The sequence below is a fragment of the Danio rerio genome, chromosome 7, assembly GCF_049306965.1.
Source record: "Danio rerio strain Tuebingen ecotype United States chromosome 7, GRCz12tu, whole genome shotgun sequence".
Lineage (NCBI taxonomy): Eukaryota > Metazoa > Chordata > Actinopteri > Cypriniformes > Danionidae > Danio > Danio rerio.
In genome coordinates this window covers 72,972,584-72,992,103 of record NC_133182.1, presented here as the reverse complement: position 1 = coordinate 72,992,103, position 19,520 = coordinate 72,972,584, and the positions used below count along the sequence as shown (strand labels likewise).

Here is a 19,520-nt window from a genome sequence, read left to right as displayed (position 1 = left end):
TGCACGTTTCAGATGACAAATGCACTAGAGGGTGCTGTCTGCATTTTGTGCATTTAAAATACGTTACATGGCGAATGTTTTAATGTATGTTTCAGATACACGTCCTTCTTTTACATGTCCACTAGAACAGTGGTTCCAAAAGTAGGGGTCGGGACCCCCTGGGGGGTTGCGGGACAATGTTGTTTTTATGAAACAATTAGAATTATCAGCTGCAGTAGATTGATTTTATGGCACCAGGTTAAACTTTCTGACACCTTTATAGCACTCAAATACATTTAAAATAATTACAGACCAGAACTGAACATGGAGGATGATCTCCAAGTCTTTTGAGGAGCCGTGTTTCACCGGACTCCTAATTAACCTAGTAAAGCCTTTAAATGTCACTTTAAGCTGTATAGAAGTTTCTTGAAAAATATCAAGTCAAATATTATTTACTGTCATCATGGCAAAGATATAATAAATCAGTTGTTAGAAATTAGTATTTAAAACTATTATGCTTAGAAATGTGTTAAAAAAAATCTTCTCAATTTTAAACAGAAATTAAGGAAAAAATAAACAGGGGGGCTAATAATTCTGACTTCAACTGTATGTATGTGTGTGCATGCATGTGTGTGTCTGTGTGTACAAGTAAATTAAAATCTATATATTATACCGAAGAAAAAGAAACTGCAGGCCAGCAGCAACAACAACATTATAAACTTAATGTTGCGTATCTAAAGTGTTTTATCATTGAATTTTTGTGTTTTCAGTGTTTGTTTTTCCCAGGCGTTTTTGCAGAGTTTGAGAAATAAAGAAACTGCTGCAAGTGAAATGGGCAAAGGGTGCTGTTATATAAATCTTCATCTAGTCAACCTGCCAAGCCTAATAGTTTGGCCTTTTGTCTGGTTTTCCCAAAACTGAATATATTCACCATTTAAGCATTAATTTAAAAATAATTCCATATATATATATATATATATATATATATATATATATACAGTTGAAGTCAGAATTTTTAGCCCTCCTATAAAATTAGCTCCCTGTATATTTTCCTCACCAATTTCTGTTTAATGGAAAGAAGATCACATTTCTAAACATATTGGGCTCTATTTTAACAATCTAGGCGCAAAGTCTAAAGCGCATGCATGGCACAAAAACATTAAGGGCTTGTCCAAATCCACTTTTGCTATATATATATAGTTGAAGTCAGAATTATTAGCTCCAATGAATTATTAGCCCAATTTTTTTTCTTAATTTCTGTTTAACGGAGAGAAGACTTCTTTATCACATTTCTAAATATAATAGTTTTAATAACTCATCTCTAATAACTGATTTATTTTATCTTTGACATGATGACAGTAAATAATGTTTGACTAGATATATTTCAAGACACTTCTATACAGCTCAAAGTGACATTTAAAGGCTTAACTAGGTTAATTAGGTTAACTAGGCAGGTTAGGGTAATTAGGCAAGTTATTTTATAACGATGGTTTGTTCTGTAGACTATCTAATTAAAATATAGCTAAAAGGGGCTAATAATTCTGACCTTAAAATGGCTTTTAAAAAATTCAAAACTGCTTTTATTCGATCCGAAATAAAACAAATAAGACTTTCTTCAGAAGAAAAATATTATCAGACATACTGTGAAAATGTCCTTGCTCTGTTAAACATCATTTGGGAATTTTTTTTTTTTTAAAAATTAAAGGGGGTTTAATAATTCTGACTTCAACTGTATATAAAGATATTTGTGTATTGCTGTACATCCTTTGTGTATTAAGCTTTTGAACCTGCATAGATGCATAAGTAACATGCTCTGCGATGGAGTTTAGACCAGCTTTTTTTGGTCAATGGCGCAGTCTATTTCTGTTTTCTCAAAATAGCAAGGCGCCAACATTGCATCTTAACACACCTATTTTCTAGATCAGCACACCCATAAAATTAGGGTTTACAAAACGTAAAATTAGGGTTGCGTTGGTCTGAAAATAGCAACAAATCATGCAAAACACGTCTTGCACCTTATTGTGCTGGGTGTATAATATGCCTCAATCACTTATATAGTCCCAATAACTAATTTCTAATAACTGATCTTTGCCTACAGTGGCAGTGACAGTGCATAATATTTGACTAGATATTTTTCAAGACACTAGTATTCAGCTTAAAGTGACATTTAAAGGCTTAACTACGTTAATGAGGCAGGTTAAGGTAATCAGGCAAGTCATTGTATCACAATGGTTAGTTCTGTAGACTATCAAAAAAAATATTGCTTAAGGGGGCTAATAAATGTGTCCTTAAAATGGCTTTAAAACAATTAAAACTGCTTTTATTCTAGCCCAAAATAAAAACAAATAAGACTTTCACCAGAAGAAAAAATATTATAGGAAATACTGTGAAAATTTCCTTGCTCTGGTAAACATCATTTGGGAAATATTTGATGAAGAAAATTCACAGTGGGGCTAATAATTTTGACCTCAACTGTATATTAATTTATTAAATATATTAATGGGACAAACAATACATGAACACAAACGAAAGTCTTGATAAATATTTAAAAAATAAATGTAATGAAAATGTGATAAGGTTCAAAAACCCAACAACAACCACCGACTTAAATCTAAACTTTACTCTATAAATAAACCTCCTCTCAATGTGAACGCAGACAAACCAGGAGAGTGCATTCGCCTCTTCCCGCCCCACTGATGTCTTTAGGCTGAGCTTGATTGTCACACCCACGACAATAATAACTCTGCTGTCATTTCATTCGCAGCCGCTATTGTGCGCAGTATACAGCATCCCTAAAACAAGCATGACACATCTGTAAATCACAAAGTGTCAGACTCGTACCTTGAGATCGCTGAGAATAACCAAGCCTGAGTTCTTGTAGTTCTTCTTCTTCAGCTTGTATTTGGGATTGATGCACTCCCACGTGACCTTCAGGACGAGATCAAAGAGGTGAGCTGAAAATTGAAGGTTGCACTGCAGCCGAGTCACTTTAACCACACATGCAGAAGGCTTGTGACATTTCTTTAATCCATTCTAGCTCTCTTGGGGGAAAACGGCAGTGGCCGATATCAAACACTGACCTTGTTTCCTGAAGAAATCTTCTGCATTTCTTTGAAATTAGTGTAGAATTCACCAATGAAGTCGTGCTTTCCCCTGGAGTCGTAGTCCCAGACTAAGCACTGCGGTGCACAGACAATTACAACAACTAATTAACTCATTTGTCTCTCATGTTTTTTTCTTTAAATTAGTCTCTTAAAGGGATAATTATTCCAAAAAAATGTACCAAAATAGTCTCATAAAACAGACATGAACAGTGACAAATAAAAAACAATTGAAAAAACAACATTTTTAAAAAGTAAAAATATAACTATCGATGTTTTTTTAAAATATAACCATTTAAATTATGATTACAAAACATTAAAAATTAGGATTTGGTTAAGACATTAAAATTAATTCACCCATTACGTAAATTAATCCTTCCTTCTAACAAATCTCCCTCCTCTGCACCAGTTATCTATCTTTTTCTTCTTGAGCATTCATACAAACCTCTATCACAACTGTTTGGGCTAAGGACCTTAATGAGGATGTCCACATTTTATTTTCAGATCAGGTATGGGAGATGTTTAAAATGTCTTCTAGAAATCCTAATCACCAAATTATACACTGGAAATTGCTGCATAGGTTCTACTTGACTCCAAAGAAAAGTTCTTATATAAATCTCTCTCATCTATTTCTAATTGTAATTTCTGCTTACAAGGATCGTTAGGCATTTTTTTTACATTTCTTTTGGGAATGTCCCTCTCTCTGACCTTTCTGGCTCTCACAGGATTTATCATACTTTTTGGGAACCGAGATATGTTTGACACCACGTCATTTTTTCATGAATGACTTTTGGGACCTCACTTTGGCCGTTCAACAAAGATGTCTTCTGTTAACTGATCTCACAGCAGCGAAAAAAAAATTGCTGGTCAACTGCTGGAATCCTCCTCATACTATGGACAGACGAACCTGGACTGTGTATTTGTTGGACATTCACTTGATGGAACTCTGAACTTCCGGTTTACAAGGTGCTAATATGAAAACTGTCAGTATATCCTCACCTTAGAATTATAAGGTTCTATCTGACATTTTCGTCAAAATTTAGTTATTGACATAATCTTATTAAATGACGACTTATTTACATTATGGGATGTTTTTTTATAAGTTGTTCGCTTTTTAATGCTTTTTATAAAAAAAAACAAATGTTACACGCATACTGTTTGCTATGGAATGCAAAAACTTTAAAGCTCAATATCTCAAAATCATTAAGAATGCAGATAGAACCTTACAATTCTAAGGTGACGATATGGCATCCAGCCTTTGGTGTTGTGTCATCCTTTTTAAAGTCTTTGTAAAGTTCCTTTGTAAAATTATTTGATTTGTTTATTTATTATTATTATTATTATTTTTATTATTATTATTATTATTATTATTATTATTATTATTATTATTATTATTATTATTATTATTTTATACTTTTGAACTCTACCAGGGGTGGGATGGGTGGGAGTGGGTTTTAAATTTACACTTGTTTGTTTTTTCCCGTTTTATATTGTTTCCTGAAAAACTCAATAAACAGTTGTTAATAAAAAATAAAATTAAGTTCATATATACTGTATGCTGATATAGGTCAATCAATAACGTATGTTAAAAGAAATGCTTCTTTACGTAATTAATTAAAATCTGCTCATTTTATATAGTTTACTTAGAAGAATGGAGTGCTTCAAGTAAATACATTTTACTTAAACAATGTAGCACTGAATCATTCATTCATTCATTAATTTTCTTGTCGGCTTAGTCTCTTTATTAATCCAGGGTCGCCACAGCGGAATGAACCGCCAACTTATCCAGCAAGTTTTTACGCAGCGGATGCCCTTCCAGCCGCAACCCATCTCTGGGAAACATCCACACACACATTTACACACACACACTCATACACTATGGACAATTTAGCCTACCCAATTCACCTGTACCGCATGTCTTTGGTCTGTGGGGGAAATCGGAGCACCCGGAGGAAACCCACGCAAACTCAAGGAGAACATGCAAACTCTACACAAACTCCACACGCCAACTGAGCCGAGGTTCGAACCAGCGACCCAGCGACCTTCTTGCTGTGAGGCGACAGCACTACCTACTGCGCCACTGTAACGCCCAGCACTGAATTAATACTTTAAATATGTTTGATCTACTATTTTTTTAAATCATCAGCATAATGGATTTCTTGTTACAGACATTATGTTAACATTATACCTACAAAGCAGTAATGAAGTAGGCACACAATACACTGTATCAGTCAGTGTTTTTGTTCAGTCAAAGCATCCTTGTGAGCAAAAGCTTTCATTTAATTGTTGTTCTTGCCTGAATTAAATTTTTTGATGTAGAAATTACATTAGGTTTTTAAATGTTCATTCATATAAAATCAACACTTAGACATCTCTGTTTTATTCTACGGATGTAAATCAGTCAAATAGGTTAGGTACAAAATGAGTGACCTTATCTATTAATATTTACCTTTAACTTCCTTTCGTCGTCACAGCTGCACAGGGAAATGAGAGACACCTTAAAGGGTTCCCACACAGGGTTCAGATTGTTTTTAATCACCTGTAGATACAAATTAAAACCACTGTATAAACTAAAGAGATAAATTATGCAGGAAAAAAGCTCATTATGCCAACATGTGGAACTACTTACTTCAGTTCTGTGTACAAGCTGTTCTGTGCCGTCATCATTGATTCGGTAAATCTCCAAGAATGGATCTGACTTGCTGAAGAGGTCCTGTAGAGTCGAAAAGATTTTCAAAACACTTTAGAGCAAAGCAAAGCAATGGATAATTTTTCTTAAAGAGCCCATGAATGATTTTTATGAAGGATAAAGAATTCCTTGTCCTTTTTAAACACGTTTATATAACTCTATTATTATTATTATTATTATTTAATGATTTAAAAAAGTGTTTGCCCCTCACTAATTTCTTATTTGATGTTTCAGATCATCAAACAAATTTAAATAGTGATCAAAGATCACACAAGAGAACACATCATGCAGTTTTTAAATGAAGATTTTTTTAGCAAAGGATAACAAAACTACATAGCCCTGTGTGGGAAAGTCTTTGCCCCGCCCACCCTCCTGAAATTTTTTATTTAAACATAGTTACATTCTTAGGACCAACTAAAGCCATAATCCATCTTTTTGAGTTCACTGCTGAGCAATAAGAACATAAAAGCTTGTCTCAGTTTTGCCAGGAAAAAAATCTTGATGATTCCCAAGACTTTTGGGAAAATGCTCTGTGGACTGACGAGATAAAAGTTTAACTTTTTGGAAGGTGTGTCACCCCCATTATGTGTGGCATAAAAGTAACACTGCATTTTAGAAAAATAACATCATCAGTTAAATGTGGTGGTGGTAGCGTGATGGTCTGGGTTTGTTGTGATAAATGGAACCATGAGTTCTGATGTAACAAAATATCCTAAAGAAGAATGGTCATGTGTTAGTGACCTCAAGCTGAAGATCAGGAGAATGATCAAAAAAACAAAAAAAGACTTTGGAGTGGGCTAGTGAAAGTCCTGACCTGAATCCAATTAAGATGCTGTGACATGACCCTAAAAAGTTGTAAATGGGTCATTGCAAGTTATCGAAATTGCTTGATTGCAGTTGTTGCTGCTTAGGGTGGCCCAATCAGTTATTAGGTTTAGTGGACAAACACTTTTTTACATGGGTCTACGTAATTTTGTGTTTTGTTTTCTCTAAATAATAAATAAATAAATAAATAAAAACTGCATGATGTGTTCATTTGTGTCATCTTTGACTAATATTTCAATATGTTTGATGATCTAAAACATTGAAGTTTGACAAACATGCAAATAAGGGGGAAACACTTTTTTTACACCACTGTACACAATTTTTAGGAATGTTCTGAGAACGTTCAATTAGCTGGGTTACTATTCATCTGAATGGTACTTGTTTGACTGGTCCAAAATGTCAAGGATTTCAGAAGAATGTCTACCAAATCCACCAAACTCTTTACTAGCTAATCTTCATCATATTTCTGTGTTGTAAAAGCCACTTGCATAACATACTGAACTATTGTGAAATATTTAAAACTGAAATGTTCAAGTGGAAAAAGAATTTATTTATTTATATTGTGCAGAGTATATTTATAATGTTTTTATGCAAAGTATATATTTTGAAGAGGGGGGGAAACCATAAATCATTGTATGAGTGCTGTAATGTTTAAATAATTTCCATTTAAAACACGTGAAGGTCACATGACCATCAGGAAGAACGCAGCATCCCATTTCTCAAAGCACGCATTCTCTGCCCTCGCGGTCTCCTGAGTTCGTTCTTCCGAAGACACCTGGCAAGACCATTCTCCACAAGAACGCAAGTCCGTCCTCTGCGTTCTTGGAATTGAGAAACAGCCAAGATGTCTAAATGCATTGAGTTGCTGCCATGTGATTGGCTGATTACAAATTAGCGTTAACGAGCAGTTGGTCAGGTGTACCCAATAAAGTGGCCAGTGAGTTTACATTTAAGGATTGATCGATGATGGGCCTTTGAAAACAACCTGAGGAGGTGATGGCGAAGTGAAATTACATTATTTTCCAATAATTCAACAGATTAGACTCAATTATTATGCTTATGCAGCAGTTACCAGACTCCATGAAACAGTTCAGATGTTTCATTTCAAGACGTTTGTCAATTTTTATGTCCTCAAACTGCTACTGCGTGTAGTTCAATCTTGCACAAAGCCTTCAGCTTTGTTTTGATATGACTTTTGACTGTTGTCAGCAATGAAATAGCTAAAATCATTCAGTGTAATAATACGAAACTGTTTTGTTTTCATTTAATAATTGCTTTTCTTACTTAAAAGTAAAATATAGACAAGCAACACACCCAATATTGGGTGGCACTCATAGCTGTGACAAATCAAATCAACAGTACTGTCTGAAACAATCATTCAGCATAAGGTTTCTGAATTGCAGCTCTCCGGAGAAGCCACAGAGGACTTTATTCCTAAGTGTGTGTGCATTATGTGTGTAAGAGAGAGAGAGAATGAGGCGCAGAGAGATAAAGGGAGCGAGAGCAAAGAACGAGCCATTTAATATCTCCATTTCTCGCTGCATTAGTGTGCGACATCTCCACAGGGACGCTGGAAGAGGAGGTGCCGCCTCGATCTGGTTGTCAAGGTAACATCTTGCCAGTGGTTTGAGTGAAGACTGATTTAGACAAGTGATTTGTCTGTTGTTCGCATTCATCACATGCATCACACCTCCGTTGTATTCATGGAGTTATGATGATTCTTGCCTGTTCATTATTCCCAGAAGACATTTAAAGCTGCCAGGCACCAAGAGACTTGATTTGTGTGTGTGTGTGTGTGTGTGTGTGTGTGTGTGTGTGTGTGTGTGTGTGTGTGTGTGTGTGTGTGTGTGTGTGTGTGGCATTTTGCTTTGACAGATGGCTAAATGCACTGATTAAAGGTTAATTCAGTGCTTGTCTTTTATGATCTGATAAAAGAGCGATCAATGGCCCCTAAAAAAAGACAAAATACTTGCTAATATCTACAAAGAACCCTATGTGAAGGTACAGCTCTAAATGAATCATTAAAATTCACAGAGAAATTGGCAAGTGAAGAGTCTTTGATAAATGTCACATAACCCAGAGCGACTTTCCGATTCAAAATGCATTAGCGGCTTGTTCATGAAGAGAAATGGCATTCGCTTCAAAGGCGCCGACTTGTCTAGAGCGCGTCACGTGCAGAAGCCGTCATGAAGTCCAATATACTTTGATTTGCTAATATGTCCATTCTGTTCAAATCATATCAGGCTGTACTCAGAGAAACCCAGTGTTATTTGAACAGACAGATCCTGTCCAGAGATAGCAGCACAGCCATTGTTCTGCCGTTTATTAGACTCCATCCATCCTCTCGCTGTGATATCCGGACCAGGACAAAGCCAACTGTGGGGTTTGAAGATTGGTGCGAAGAAGAAACGCTAATCAGCTCATACAGTGCATCCAGAAAGTATTCATAGCGCTTTACTTTTCATCATTTTTTTTATTCCAAAATTGATTAAATTTATTTATTTCCTTAAAATTCAATGCACAATACCCCATAATAATAAAACCCTAAAAAATAACATGTACATTAGTATTCACAGCCTTTGCTCAATACTTTGTTGATGCACCTTTGGCAGCACTTACAGCCTCAAGTCTTTCTGAATATGACACCACAAGCTTGGCACACCTGTCTTTGGGAATTTTCACCCATTCCTCTTTGCAGTACCTCTCAAGCTCCATCAGGTTGGATGGGAAGCGACAGTGTACAGCCATTTTCAGATCTCTTTAGAAATGTTCAATAGGATTTGGGTCTGGGCTCTGGCTGGGCCACTCAAGGACATTTACTGAATTGTTGTGAAGCCACTCAATCAATATTTTAGATGTGTGCTTTGGGTCATTGTCCTGCTGGAAGATAAACGGTCACCCCAGTCTGAGGTCAAGAGCACTCTGAAGCAGGTTTTCATTCAGGATGTCTCTGTACATTGCTGTATTCATCTTTCCCTCTATCCTGACTAGTCTTCCAGTTCCTGCTGCTGAAAAACATCCCCACAGCATGATGCTGCCACCACCATGCTTCACTGTAGGGATGCTATTAGCCTGGTGATGAGTGGTGCCTGGTTTTCTCCAAACGTAACGCCTGGCATTCACTCCAAAGAGTTCAATTTGAGTCTCATCACCAGAGAGATTAGTTTCTTATGGTCTGAGAGTCCTTCAGATGTCTTTTGGCAAATTCCAGGCGGGGAGTGGTTTCCTTTTGGCCACTCTACCATACAGGCCTGATGGTTGTCCTACTTTAAGGTTCTCCTCTCTTCACAGAAGAACGCTGGAGCTCAGACAGATTGACCATCGGGCTATTGATCACCTCCCTGACTAAGGCCCTTCTCCCCTGATCACTCAGCTTAGATGGTCGGCCAGCTCTAGGAAGAGTCCTGGTGGTTCCAAACATCTTCCACTTATGGATGATGGAGGCCACTGTGCTCATTGGAACTTTCAGAGCAGCAGAAATTTTCTGGAACCTTCCCCAGCCTTGTGCCTTGAAACAGTCCTGTCTTGGAGGTCTACAGACAATTCCTTTGTCTTCAAGCTTATTTTTTGCTTTGACATGCACTGTCAACCCTGGGACCTTAAATAGACAGGTGTATGCCTTTTCAAATCATGTCCAATCAACTGAATTTACCACAGGTGAACACAGATTAAGCTGCTGAAACATCTCAAGAATGATCAGTGAAAACAGAATGTACCTGAGCTCAATAAAATAATATCAATTTATAAATAAATTTTATTTATCAAAAATATTTTATTTATAAAAAATCAATTTGATCTAATTTGGAATAAGGCTTTAACATAAAAAAAGTGGAAAAAAGTGCTATGAATACTTTCCGTAAATAATTATTTGTAAATAATCCAAAACATTTAGGATGAACATATTAACTAATTCCTAACAGACACATGTTAAGCACTGTAATCCAATGAGCAATAATGACCAGACCTGAGGGTAAAATGTGAAAACAATAACTGCAATATAAGCAGTAATCACACCTAGCCCCCAACAACCCCCACCCCCCGCCCACATTCCCCCCAGTTCTATTGCTTTATGGAACTTGCCACCATTAGCCATTCAGAATTAGCCTGGTTAATGTTCTGATGGGCAGGAGGACAAGCTCAATACGAGGACGGAAATAAATTAGTGATGCGACAGCATAGCTTCTGCTTTCATGCATACGTAATGTGTGAAAAAATGTGGTTCCATATTCTGCATCCAGCACAACTAAACAAGGTTTAATCTACAGTATCAGCATGTCCAAGAATTTGACCAGGAAAAATCTTGTCTGAACAAACTGGAGATGACATGTTGGATTAGTTTACCCAAAACATATGCACATTGTATAAAACACTTTCAGAAATTAAGGTACAAATGCTGTCATTGGGGTGTTACCCTTTCAAAAGAAACACTTTTGTACTTGGTACATTATTAGTTTCTAAAGGATCCATTTGGTACCTATAAGTCTGCATAAATTGGAAGGTTAAAACCTAACAGACACCTCCTCCTCACCATTGCTGTTTGGTAGCATAGCTCTGTCAAAAACTTACAGTTGGAAGGGCGTGATTAAATGTTAGCCACGCCCAATGCCTCAGACAGATGTTATCTAAGAGTTTAACACTGAAAATTAACTGAAAACAAACTGAAAATTTTCAGATTTCAATTAAAGATTACAAAGCCACATTTTTTTTCTTAAATGGCCATGAGTTTAAGTCTTCCTCCTAGATGGGCGTGGAGCGCTGTGAGCAGATGGAGGAGTGGCCGACAGTCCAGGGGAAAAAGATTGGTCTGAATGAAGACACAGTGGATAGCAATGCAGTCTCTTGCACTGTCTATTCAAACCATTAACCCTTCTGGTAATCTGGAGGATTTAAAACATGTGCGAACACAGCAGCTCGGATAAAGGCGATGCGTCCCAATGGTAACCTAATGGTAATGAACTCCACTGGTAAAAGAAAAAGTCTGCCATTCTCCAATTCTCGTTCAGCTCTCCCGATAGAAATGCTTGCTACAAACCAACAGCTTTGCTGTATCGGCCCGGACAGCATCGAGTTGAAAAACATGCAACAAACCCAGTGGATCATAGAAACACATACGACCCATGTCTCACCCAGTCATTGGGTCTCCCAGCTTGGCAGGTCTGCTTTGCCTTTGGGATGCATGTGTGCTCATGAATAATTAAGAAGCAGGGTCTTCTCATAGGATAGGAAAACTCCTTGATGAATAATAATGAGAAACCGATGCATCATCACTCCACTTGCAGATTTGCGCTACGCCATTGATTTTGATCCCATCTCAATCAATTTTTTTAACCCGGAAGAAGAAATTAGCTGACAAAAGCTCAAAATCATTCAGTTTTCCCTACAATTAAAGCTGACAGGTGCTAACATTGTCTTAACTGATGCTCAACACACACAAATCTGTCAAAACATCTCAAAAAAAGTACTCCAGGGTTACTTGAACCTTTATTGAAATGCACAGATGAATTGTTCACCACAAAACTGGCAATGTGAGCTAGCAACTTCAATATGTTAGTTTTGATTTCATTTGTACTTTAAAAGGCTCACTTTGCAAGTCTACTACAGCTAAACAGTCGACTCCAACAATTTTTAAATCCAGCCAATTTCATGTTCTGGCAGGGTCACTCTTAGCGTAGCTTAGCATAATGAATTGAATCGGATTAGACCATTAGCATTTTGTTTTAAAAAATTGTAAACAAAATGTTTTGCGTATTTTCCTATTTAAAGCTCGAGTCTTCTGTAGTTACATCATGTAATAAGACTGACGAAGAATAAAAGTTATTATTTTCAAGGCCAATATTGCTAGGAACCATATTCTCATATTCTGGTTGTCGCGGACGAAAGTGAAGAGGGTTGGGGAATCTTAGAAGTAAGTGAAAGTGAACAGCGGACGGGGGAGGAGGGCAGTTGAGGAGGAGGATCGGTAAAATGAGGTGCCGGATCAGATTTCAGAGGTGCCGGATCCGACTTGTCCCGGCACAAATTAATTGTGTGTTAATATCCATGTTTAAATTCATACGTTTTTAATATTTAAACACTGAACCTCGAGAGATTTGAGAACTGCCTGTATCTGAACGTGTCAATGAATATTATGAAGTGCAAATTAAGTCTTGCTTCTGAACAGAGAATCTCAGCTATGTCCAATAATTATGCCAGACTTGACTAGTATTCATTCGGTTATGCACACATATATATATATATATATATATATATATATATATATATATATATATATATATATATATATATATATATATATATATATAAATTATAAACATTCGAGAAACGGTGTTGTCTGTAACTTTCTCAGTGTGCTGGATCTGGAAATTGTTTTAAAGTAAAAAACATTGTATTCCTGCTGTCTGTGTTTTTAATATTTATCAAACAACAAACAAGACAATGAAATGACAGAATAGATGTTGCAATTTCAGTAACGTTTAACATTTATTTATATAAAGTATGCAGTTTTATATTTTATTATAGTAATCAGTTTCCGAACATTACTGTTAGATACCTGAAAACCCCAAAAAGCACTGTTTATTTTATTTTTATCTTTGCTATATTGTATTGATTTTTGCTTTTGCTTGTAGATAGTTTACTTTATTGAATATACACGCACTAGCCACTTTATTAGGTACACCGGTCCAACTGATCGTTAACGCAAAGTTTTAATCAGCCAATCACATAGCAGCAACTCAATGCATTTAGGCATGTAGACATGGTCAAGATAATCTGTTGCAGTTCAAACCGAGCATCAGAAGGGTGAAGAAAGGTGATTTAAGTGACTTTGAACGTCGCATGCTTGTTGGTGCCAGACGGACTGGTCTGAGTATTTCAGAAAATGGGATTTTTTACGCACAGCCATATCTAGGGTTTAAAAGCAGCAGACCACACCGGGTGCAACTCCTGTCAGCTAAGAACAGGAAACTGAGGCTAAAATTCTGACCAAACTGGACAATAGATGATTGGAAATACATTGCCTGGTCTGATGAGTCTCCATTTCTGCTGCGAAATTCGGATGGTAGGGTCAGGATTTGGCATCAACAACATGAATCATGGATCCATCCTACCTTGTATCAACGGTTCAGGCTGGTAGTGTAATGTGTGGGGGATATTTTCTTGGCACACTTTGGGCCCATTAATACCTATTGAGCATTATGTCAATGCCACAGCCTACCTGAGTATTGTTGCTGACCATGTTCATCCCTTTATGACCACAGTGTACCCATCTACTGATGGCTACTAGCAGGATAACACACCATGCCATAAAGTGTGAATCATCTCAGGCTGGTTACTTGAACATGACGATGAGTTCACTGTACTCAAATGGCCTACACAGTCAACAGATCTAAATCCAATAGAGCACCTTTGGGATGTGGTGGAAAGAGAAATTCACATCATGGATGTGCAGCCGACAAATCTGCAGCAACTGCGTGATGCTATCATGTCAATATGGAGCAAAATCTCTGAGAAATATTTCCAGTGCCTTGCTGAATCTATGCCACAAAGGATTAAGGCAGTTCTGAAGGCAAAATAGGGTCCATCTGGTACTAGTAAGGTGTACCTAATAAAGTGGCCGGTGAGTGTATATACTGAACCATACCAAAACTGTGACCCTAAAACCATAATACAAACCAAACCATGAGCACTCTGTTCTGTTGCATTCCTAATATCCAGTAATAAATGTGTAATATAAACGACTTTATCGCACTTTACTATCATTTCATCCCAAAAATCGCTCACCACAGCACATTTATTATCCTCTTAGGTATGTGATAAAAAGGCTAATCAATGCATGTGACAATTACATTTCTGTGCACAGAGCTGCTTTCGCTATGCATGAAAGTTTTAGATTTACAGTTCATTTATGCAGAGGCACAGAAGCTGTATATATTTAAATACACTAACAATTGCAGGAAACAATGGATTGCATGTATTGATTGTTATTTCGTGTGCACAGTAGGCAGAAAATAAGACATGTGCTGACTGATCATGACAGATCTGCTTTAAGGTTGACTCTGTAAAGATGCTTTCTGTGCAGAACTTGCCAGGGGCACATTTCCCAAAAGTATTGTTAGCCAAATGTAGTCTTCACAAACATAGTTCAGCGATTTTAGAGTTTCCTTTAGCTCCAATACAGACTCACAAACAGCACTGCAAAAACTGTGTGGTTGAAACTAAGCTGCAATTGGTCAATTAAATTAATGATTGAATGCAACCCAGGTTATTCTGAAAGCATAGTGCCGCGTTTCTGGAGATTGCAAAATACATAGCCGGAGGTATGTACGGCTGCATTTTTTTTTTTTTTAAGCAAACGATACAGGGCGGTATGACGCCTTTCCTTTTGGTGCTCACCGGCTGACCGCTTATCTCCATTTGGAGGGCTTTCCCGCCGCAACCAGTTTGTCCGGTTAGCTCGTCGTGTACATCGGCGGACTTGAGACGCAGAGAAGGAGTTGACAACAAGCGCTCACAGCGGCCTCTCGCGGATTCGCGAGAACAAAACCTGCAAAAATAAGTACCTCCTGGGACGTATTTCGTGGCCCCCAGAAACGTCCATGGGACTATGCTTTCAGAATGAGCCTTGGTTGATTTAATATGCATTAAATGAATAATGGTGGCAGCATGGTGGCGCAGTGGGTAGCACATTCGCCTCACAGCAAGAAGGTTGCTGGTTTGAGTCTCGGCTAGATCAGTTGGTGTTTCTGTGTGGAGTTTGCATGTTCTCTCTCCGTGTTTGTGTTGGTTTCCTCCGGGTGCTCCGGTTTCCCTCACAGTCCAAAAACATGCGGCACAGGTGAATTGGGTAGGCTAAATTGTCCATGAGTGTGAATGGATGTTTTCCAAAGATGGGTTGCAGCTGGAAGGGCGTCCGCTGCATAAAACGTTCTGCTGTTTAATAAAAGTAATAAAGGTACTAAGCTGAAAAAAATGAATGAATGAATGAATCTGACCAGCTATTTGTTTTTCTTTCCCTTATTTATTTATTTATTTATTTATTTATTTATTTATTTATTTATTTATTTATTTTTATTTATTTATTTATTTATTTATTTATTTATTTATTTATTTATTTATTTATTTATTTATTTGTTTGTTTGTTTGTTTATTTATTTATTTATTTGTTTGTTTGTTTGTTTGTTTATTTGTTTATTTATTTATTTATTATGGAGCCATTATATTATTATTATTTATTATGGAGCTATTATATCCATCTTTACCAGACTCGGGCAAAGTCTGCCTTTCCTTTAACTCCGTCCCCAATCCCCAGCTGGCCCTCTTTGGCCTACAGGAAGCCCTGCTTTGGCCCGATCAGGCCCCGGAAGTGACAGTGGAAACACGACTGGCCCTGGTTTGCTCGCTTTAGATGCGATAGTGGAAACGCGGCTATTGACATCCACAGTAGGAAAAACAAATACAAAAAACAATGCTTTCTTTAAAAATATCTTATTTTGTGTTCAGCGGAAGACAGAAACTCAGCTAGGTTTACAACAAGTAAAAGGTGAATAAATGAGCTATGAAATACCTTCATTTATCCATCCAAATTAAGGAACGGTTTGTGACTTTTTGACTAACCGACCAATAGTTCAACAATAAATGTTGTTCCAGCATCAAATGATGTTGATCCAGGAACATGTCCTAGTTGGCAAAAACACAGTCAGCCAATGGTTTGCGTGGGAGCTTGGGCTTACAGTGTAAGCGTCTCCAATCAGATTCACAGCCTGCGCTTTCTGTCATGGCACCAAACAGCATATCTGTCTCACTGTAAAAAAAAAAAAGTTGAATAGACGATATATTGATTTTCCCACCTAATGTGGGGCTGAGAGGATGTCAAGCTCTAGTGAACAAGTCATGGCTATCGATTTGCTGCTTCCCTTCATTACTTGAGATGAATTCATGAAAGGCAGCATTTCTGAACACTCACACTCACACACACACACACACACACAAAGCTGTGTTTTGAAGATAACCGCTGAGCACAAATGTCGCCCCAGGCTAAGAGGAAGAGAACAGCGGCATATGAAAGAGGAGCAGGGAGAGTGCAACGATGGAAAGAGTAGGAGAAGCAGATGAGATGAGTGCTCAGAGTAGGATGAGGGTTTGCGGAGGCGTTTGTGTGTAGTGTGCGGCAGTGCAGCGGGAAGTGCGGACACCTGCAGAACTACAGGGCACGGAGAGTGCGGCGCCGTGGGCCGCGCTGTGTGGGAGAGGCTGTTTGCACACACAGATTCAGCCAGCCACCCTGCGTTCCCTCAGCAGCTTCATCCAGAGCTTCCATTCTCATCAGGAAACCTTCGCTGAATGAATGTTTCAGAGATTACGCCAGGGCCAAAAAAGTAGTGTGTGATTTTATGAAGCCATATGAAGCTTATTAAGTCGTGACATATGGAATACTGTTTACAAGTCCCTGGAGCTACTCCTCATATAGTTTTTTAAAAAATCATGGTGTACACAGTCTCTGAATATCAATATTTTACCAATTTATACAAAGTTAATCACTTTCTGGCCATTTGACATTAGGCATTGTGGTATATATATTGCGATCATGACTTTCGAAAGTATTACAGCGGTTTATTATTACCATTTATTGAGCCTCCCTGTATTTTTTGATCAGTGGTGGAAAGAGTACTGAAAACTCCAACCCAGGCTCATTGTGAAAACGTAGTCTCGCGGACGTTTCTGGAGACCGCGGAATACGTCCCGGCAGGTACGTACGGCTGCAGTTTTTGTTTTTGCGAATCCGCAAGAGGCCACTGTTGTGCGCTTTTTCGCATCTCTCGCGAGTGCAGTTCGCGCCTGCGCTGTTCTCGCGTGAATCCACCAGAGGCCGCTGTCCGACTGACCGGATGATTGACTGCGCCTCCTTCCCTGAACCCAACCAATTTTACCGATTGACCCGCCCGCCCGCTCGCTTCCCTAAACCCGAGCAACAGTTTACAAAAGCTGTCCAAAAAAAATAAAAGCCCTGATTTTTTTTTTCTACCACGTTTTTCGGATTTCACCGCGTTCTCACCCTGTTACGAAACTCGTTCACTTAATTTTTGAGATTGTATTTTTGTCTTACCTGATTGCTGGAACCGCTCTTCCCCGGACTCAACTCCTCTCTGCATCTCAAGCCTGCCAACGTACACGGTGAGCTGAGTGGACAAACGGGGTCCAGCGGGGAAGCCCTCCACTAGGAGGTAAGCGGTCGGCCGGCAAGCGCGAAAGGGAAGAGCGTCACACCGCCCCGCAGCGTAAATAAATGCAGCCGTACGTACCTTCCGGGACGTATTCCGCTGTCTTCAGAAACGTCCGCAAGACTACGTTTTCAGAATGAGCTTGGGTTGGAAAACTCATACTCAAGTAAAAGTACCATTACTTGCCTAAAAATGTAGTGCAAGCAGAGTAAAAGTATCTGTTGTAAATATTAATGAAAGTATGAGTAAAAGGTAGCCCTTTCAAAAGTACTCAGGAGTAGTGTTAATTTTCTGTCATATTTTACTTGGAAAAAAACACACATTGAATGTAAAGTGAATTGTACGTTTGACAAGCTGCTTTTTTAAATGGAAAAAGGAAAAATCTGTCTCCTTACCTTATCATCCAGTTTCTTGGCACAGAAGGAAAGCTCCACGTAGCCATTGTTCCCAGAAATCTCCTCTGCGTGAATCTTGGGAAATAAGAAAGGGATTATCTGAGACAAAGCCAGTCAACATTGTGTTATTGTTTGTACTCTATATTTGGACACTCAGCCTCCCCATGTTTACATTTTAAACCTTTTATTTCATCTATCATTTATCTATCTATCTATCTATCTATCTATCTATCTATCTATCTATCTATCTATCTATCTATCTATCTATCTATCTGTCTGTCTGTCTGTCTGTCTGTCTGTCTGTCTGTCTGCCTGCCTGCCTGCCTGCCTATCTATCTCTCTCTCTCTATCCATCCATCCATCCATCCATCCATCCATCCATCCATCCATCCATCCATCCATCCATCCATCCATCCATCCATCCATCCATCCATCCATCCATCCATCCATCTATCTATCTATCTATCTATCTATCTATCTATCTATCTATCTATCTATCTATCTATCTATCTATCTATCTATCTATCTATCAATTTGTCTGTATGTATGTTCTTGTTTAGCCCTATCCGCTATCCATCCATCTAAATAACAAACCTGACCAATCATCCATTCATCCATCTGTTTATTTTTCCACCCATCACGCCATCCATCCGTTCATCCATCAATTCATTTTAATCACACATCCATCATATCATTCATTGGTTCATCCGTCCGTTCATCCACCCATTTATCAATCAATACATCCATTCAATGGATGAATCCATTTCATTCATCCATTCATCCCAAACACCCATCCAACCATCTATCCATACATACATATATCCATCCATCCATACATACATACAAATCCCCCATCCATCTGTTTAACTGTTCATTTAGATATCCATCCAATCACCTTTTTATCTATCCCAATCAATCATCCATCAGTTCATCCATTCATCTGTTTATCCATCCCAATAAACCACCCATTGATTTATTATTGCATTCATCCATCCAAATCACCCAATCCTTCCATACATCCATACATCTGTGTATCCATACATACATCCCAATCACTTATCCGTACATACATTCATTTATTCCTCTGTCCATTCATTCATACACTTATTCGTTATACCACCCATCCATTCAATCCTCCATATGTCCATCCATCCACCCACATTCATCTATTCCTCTTTTCATCTATCTCAACCAACCATTTATTCATTTAACCATCCATCTATTCATCCATCCCACACAGCCAATCCTTCTGTGCATTCATCCATTTATCTTTCTGTACATTCATTCATTCATTCATTCATCTGCCAATCTGGTC

The 19,520-nt window shown here is 38.0% G+C and overlaps 1 protein-coding gene across 2 annotated transcripts in view; it reads right to left on the bottom strand.

Annotated features, from left to right (window-relative positions):
- Positions 1-19,520, bottom strand: part of cpne7 (copine VII) — a 115,477-nt gene that overhangs the window by 50,775 nt on the left and 45,182 nt on the right. For both annotated transcript variants that reach the window (XR_012382847.1, XM_687889.10), the window contains exons 5-9: positions 18,206-18,280; positions 5,710-5,793; positions 5,530-5,619; positions 3,060-3,158; positions 2,821-2,907 (exon numbers count right to left, since the gene is read on the bottom strand). Coding sequence is in view for 1 of the 2 variants with exons in the window: in XM_687889.10 (XP_692981.4) it covers positions 2,821-2,907; positions 3,060-3,158; positions 5,530-5,619; positions 5,710-5,793; positions 18,206-18,280 (435 nt within the window). In the remaining variant the exon portion in view is untranslated. The remainder of the gene's footprint in view (positions 1-2,820; positions 2,908-3,059; positions 3,159-5,529; positions 5,620-5,709; positions 5,794-18,205; positions 18,281-19,520) is intronic.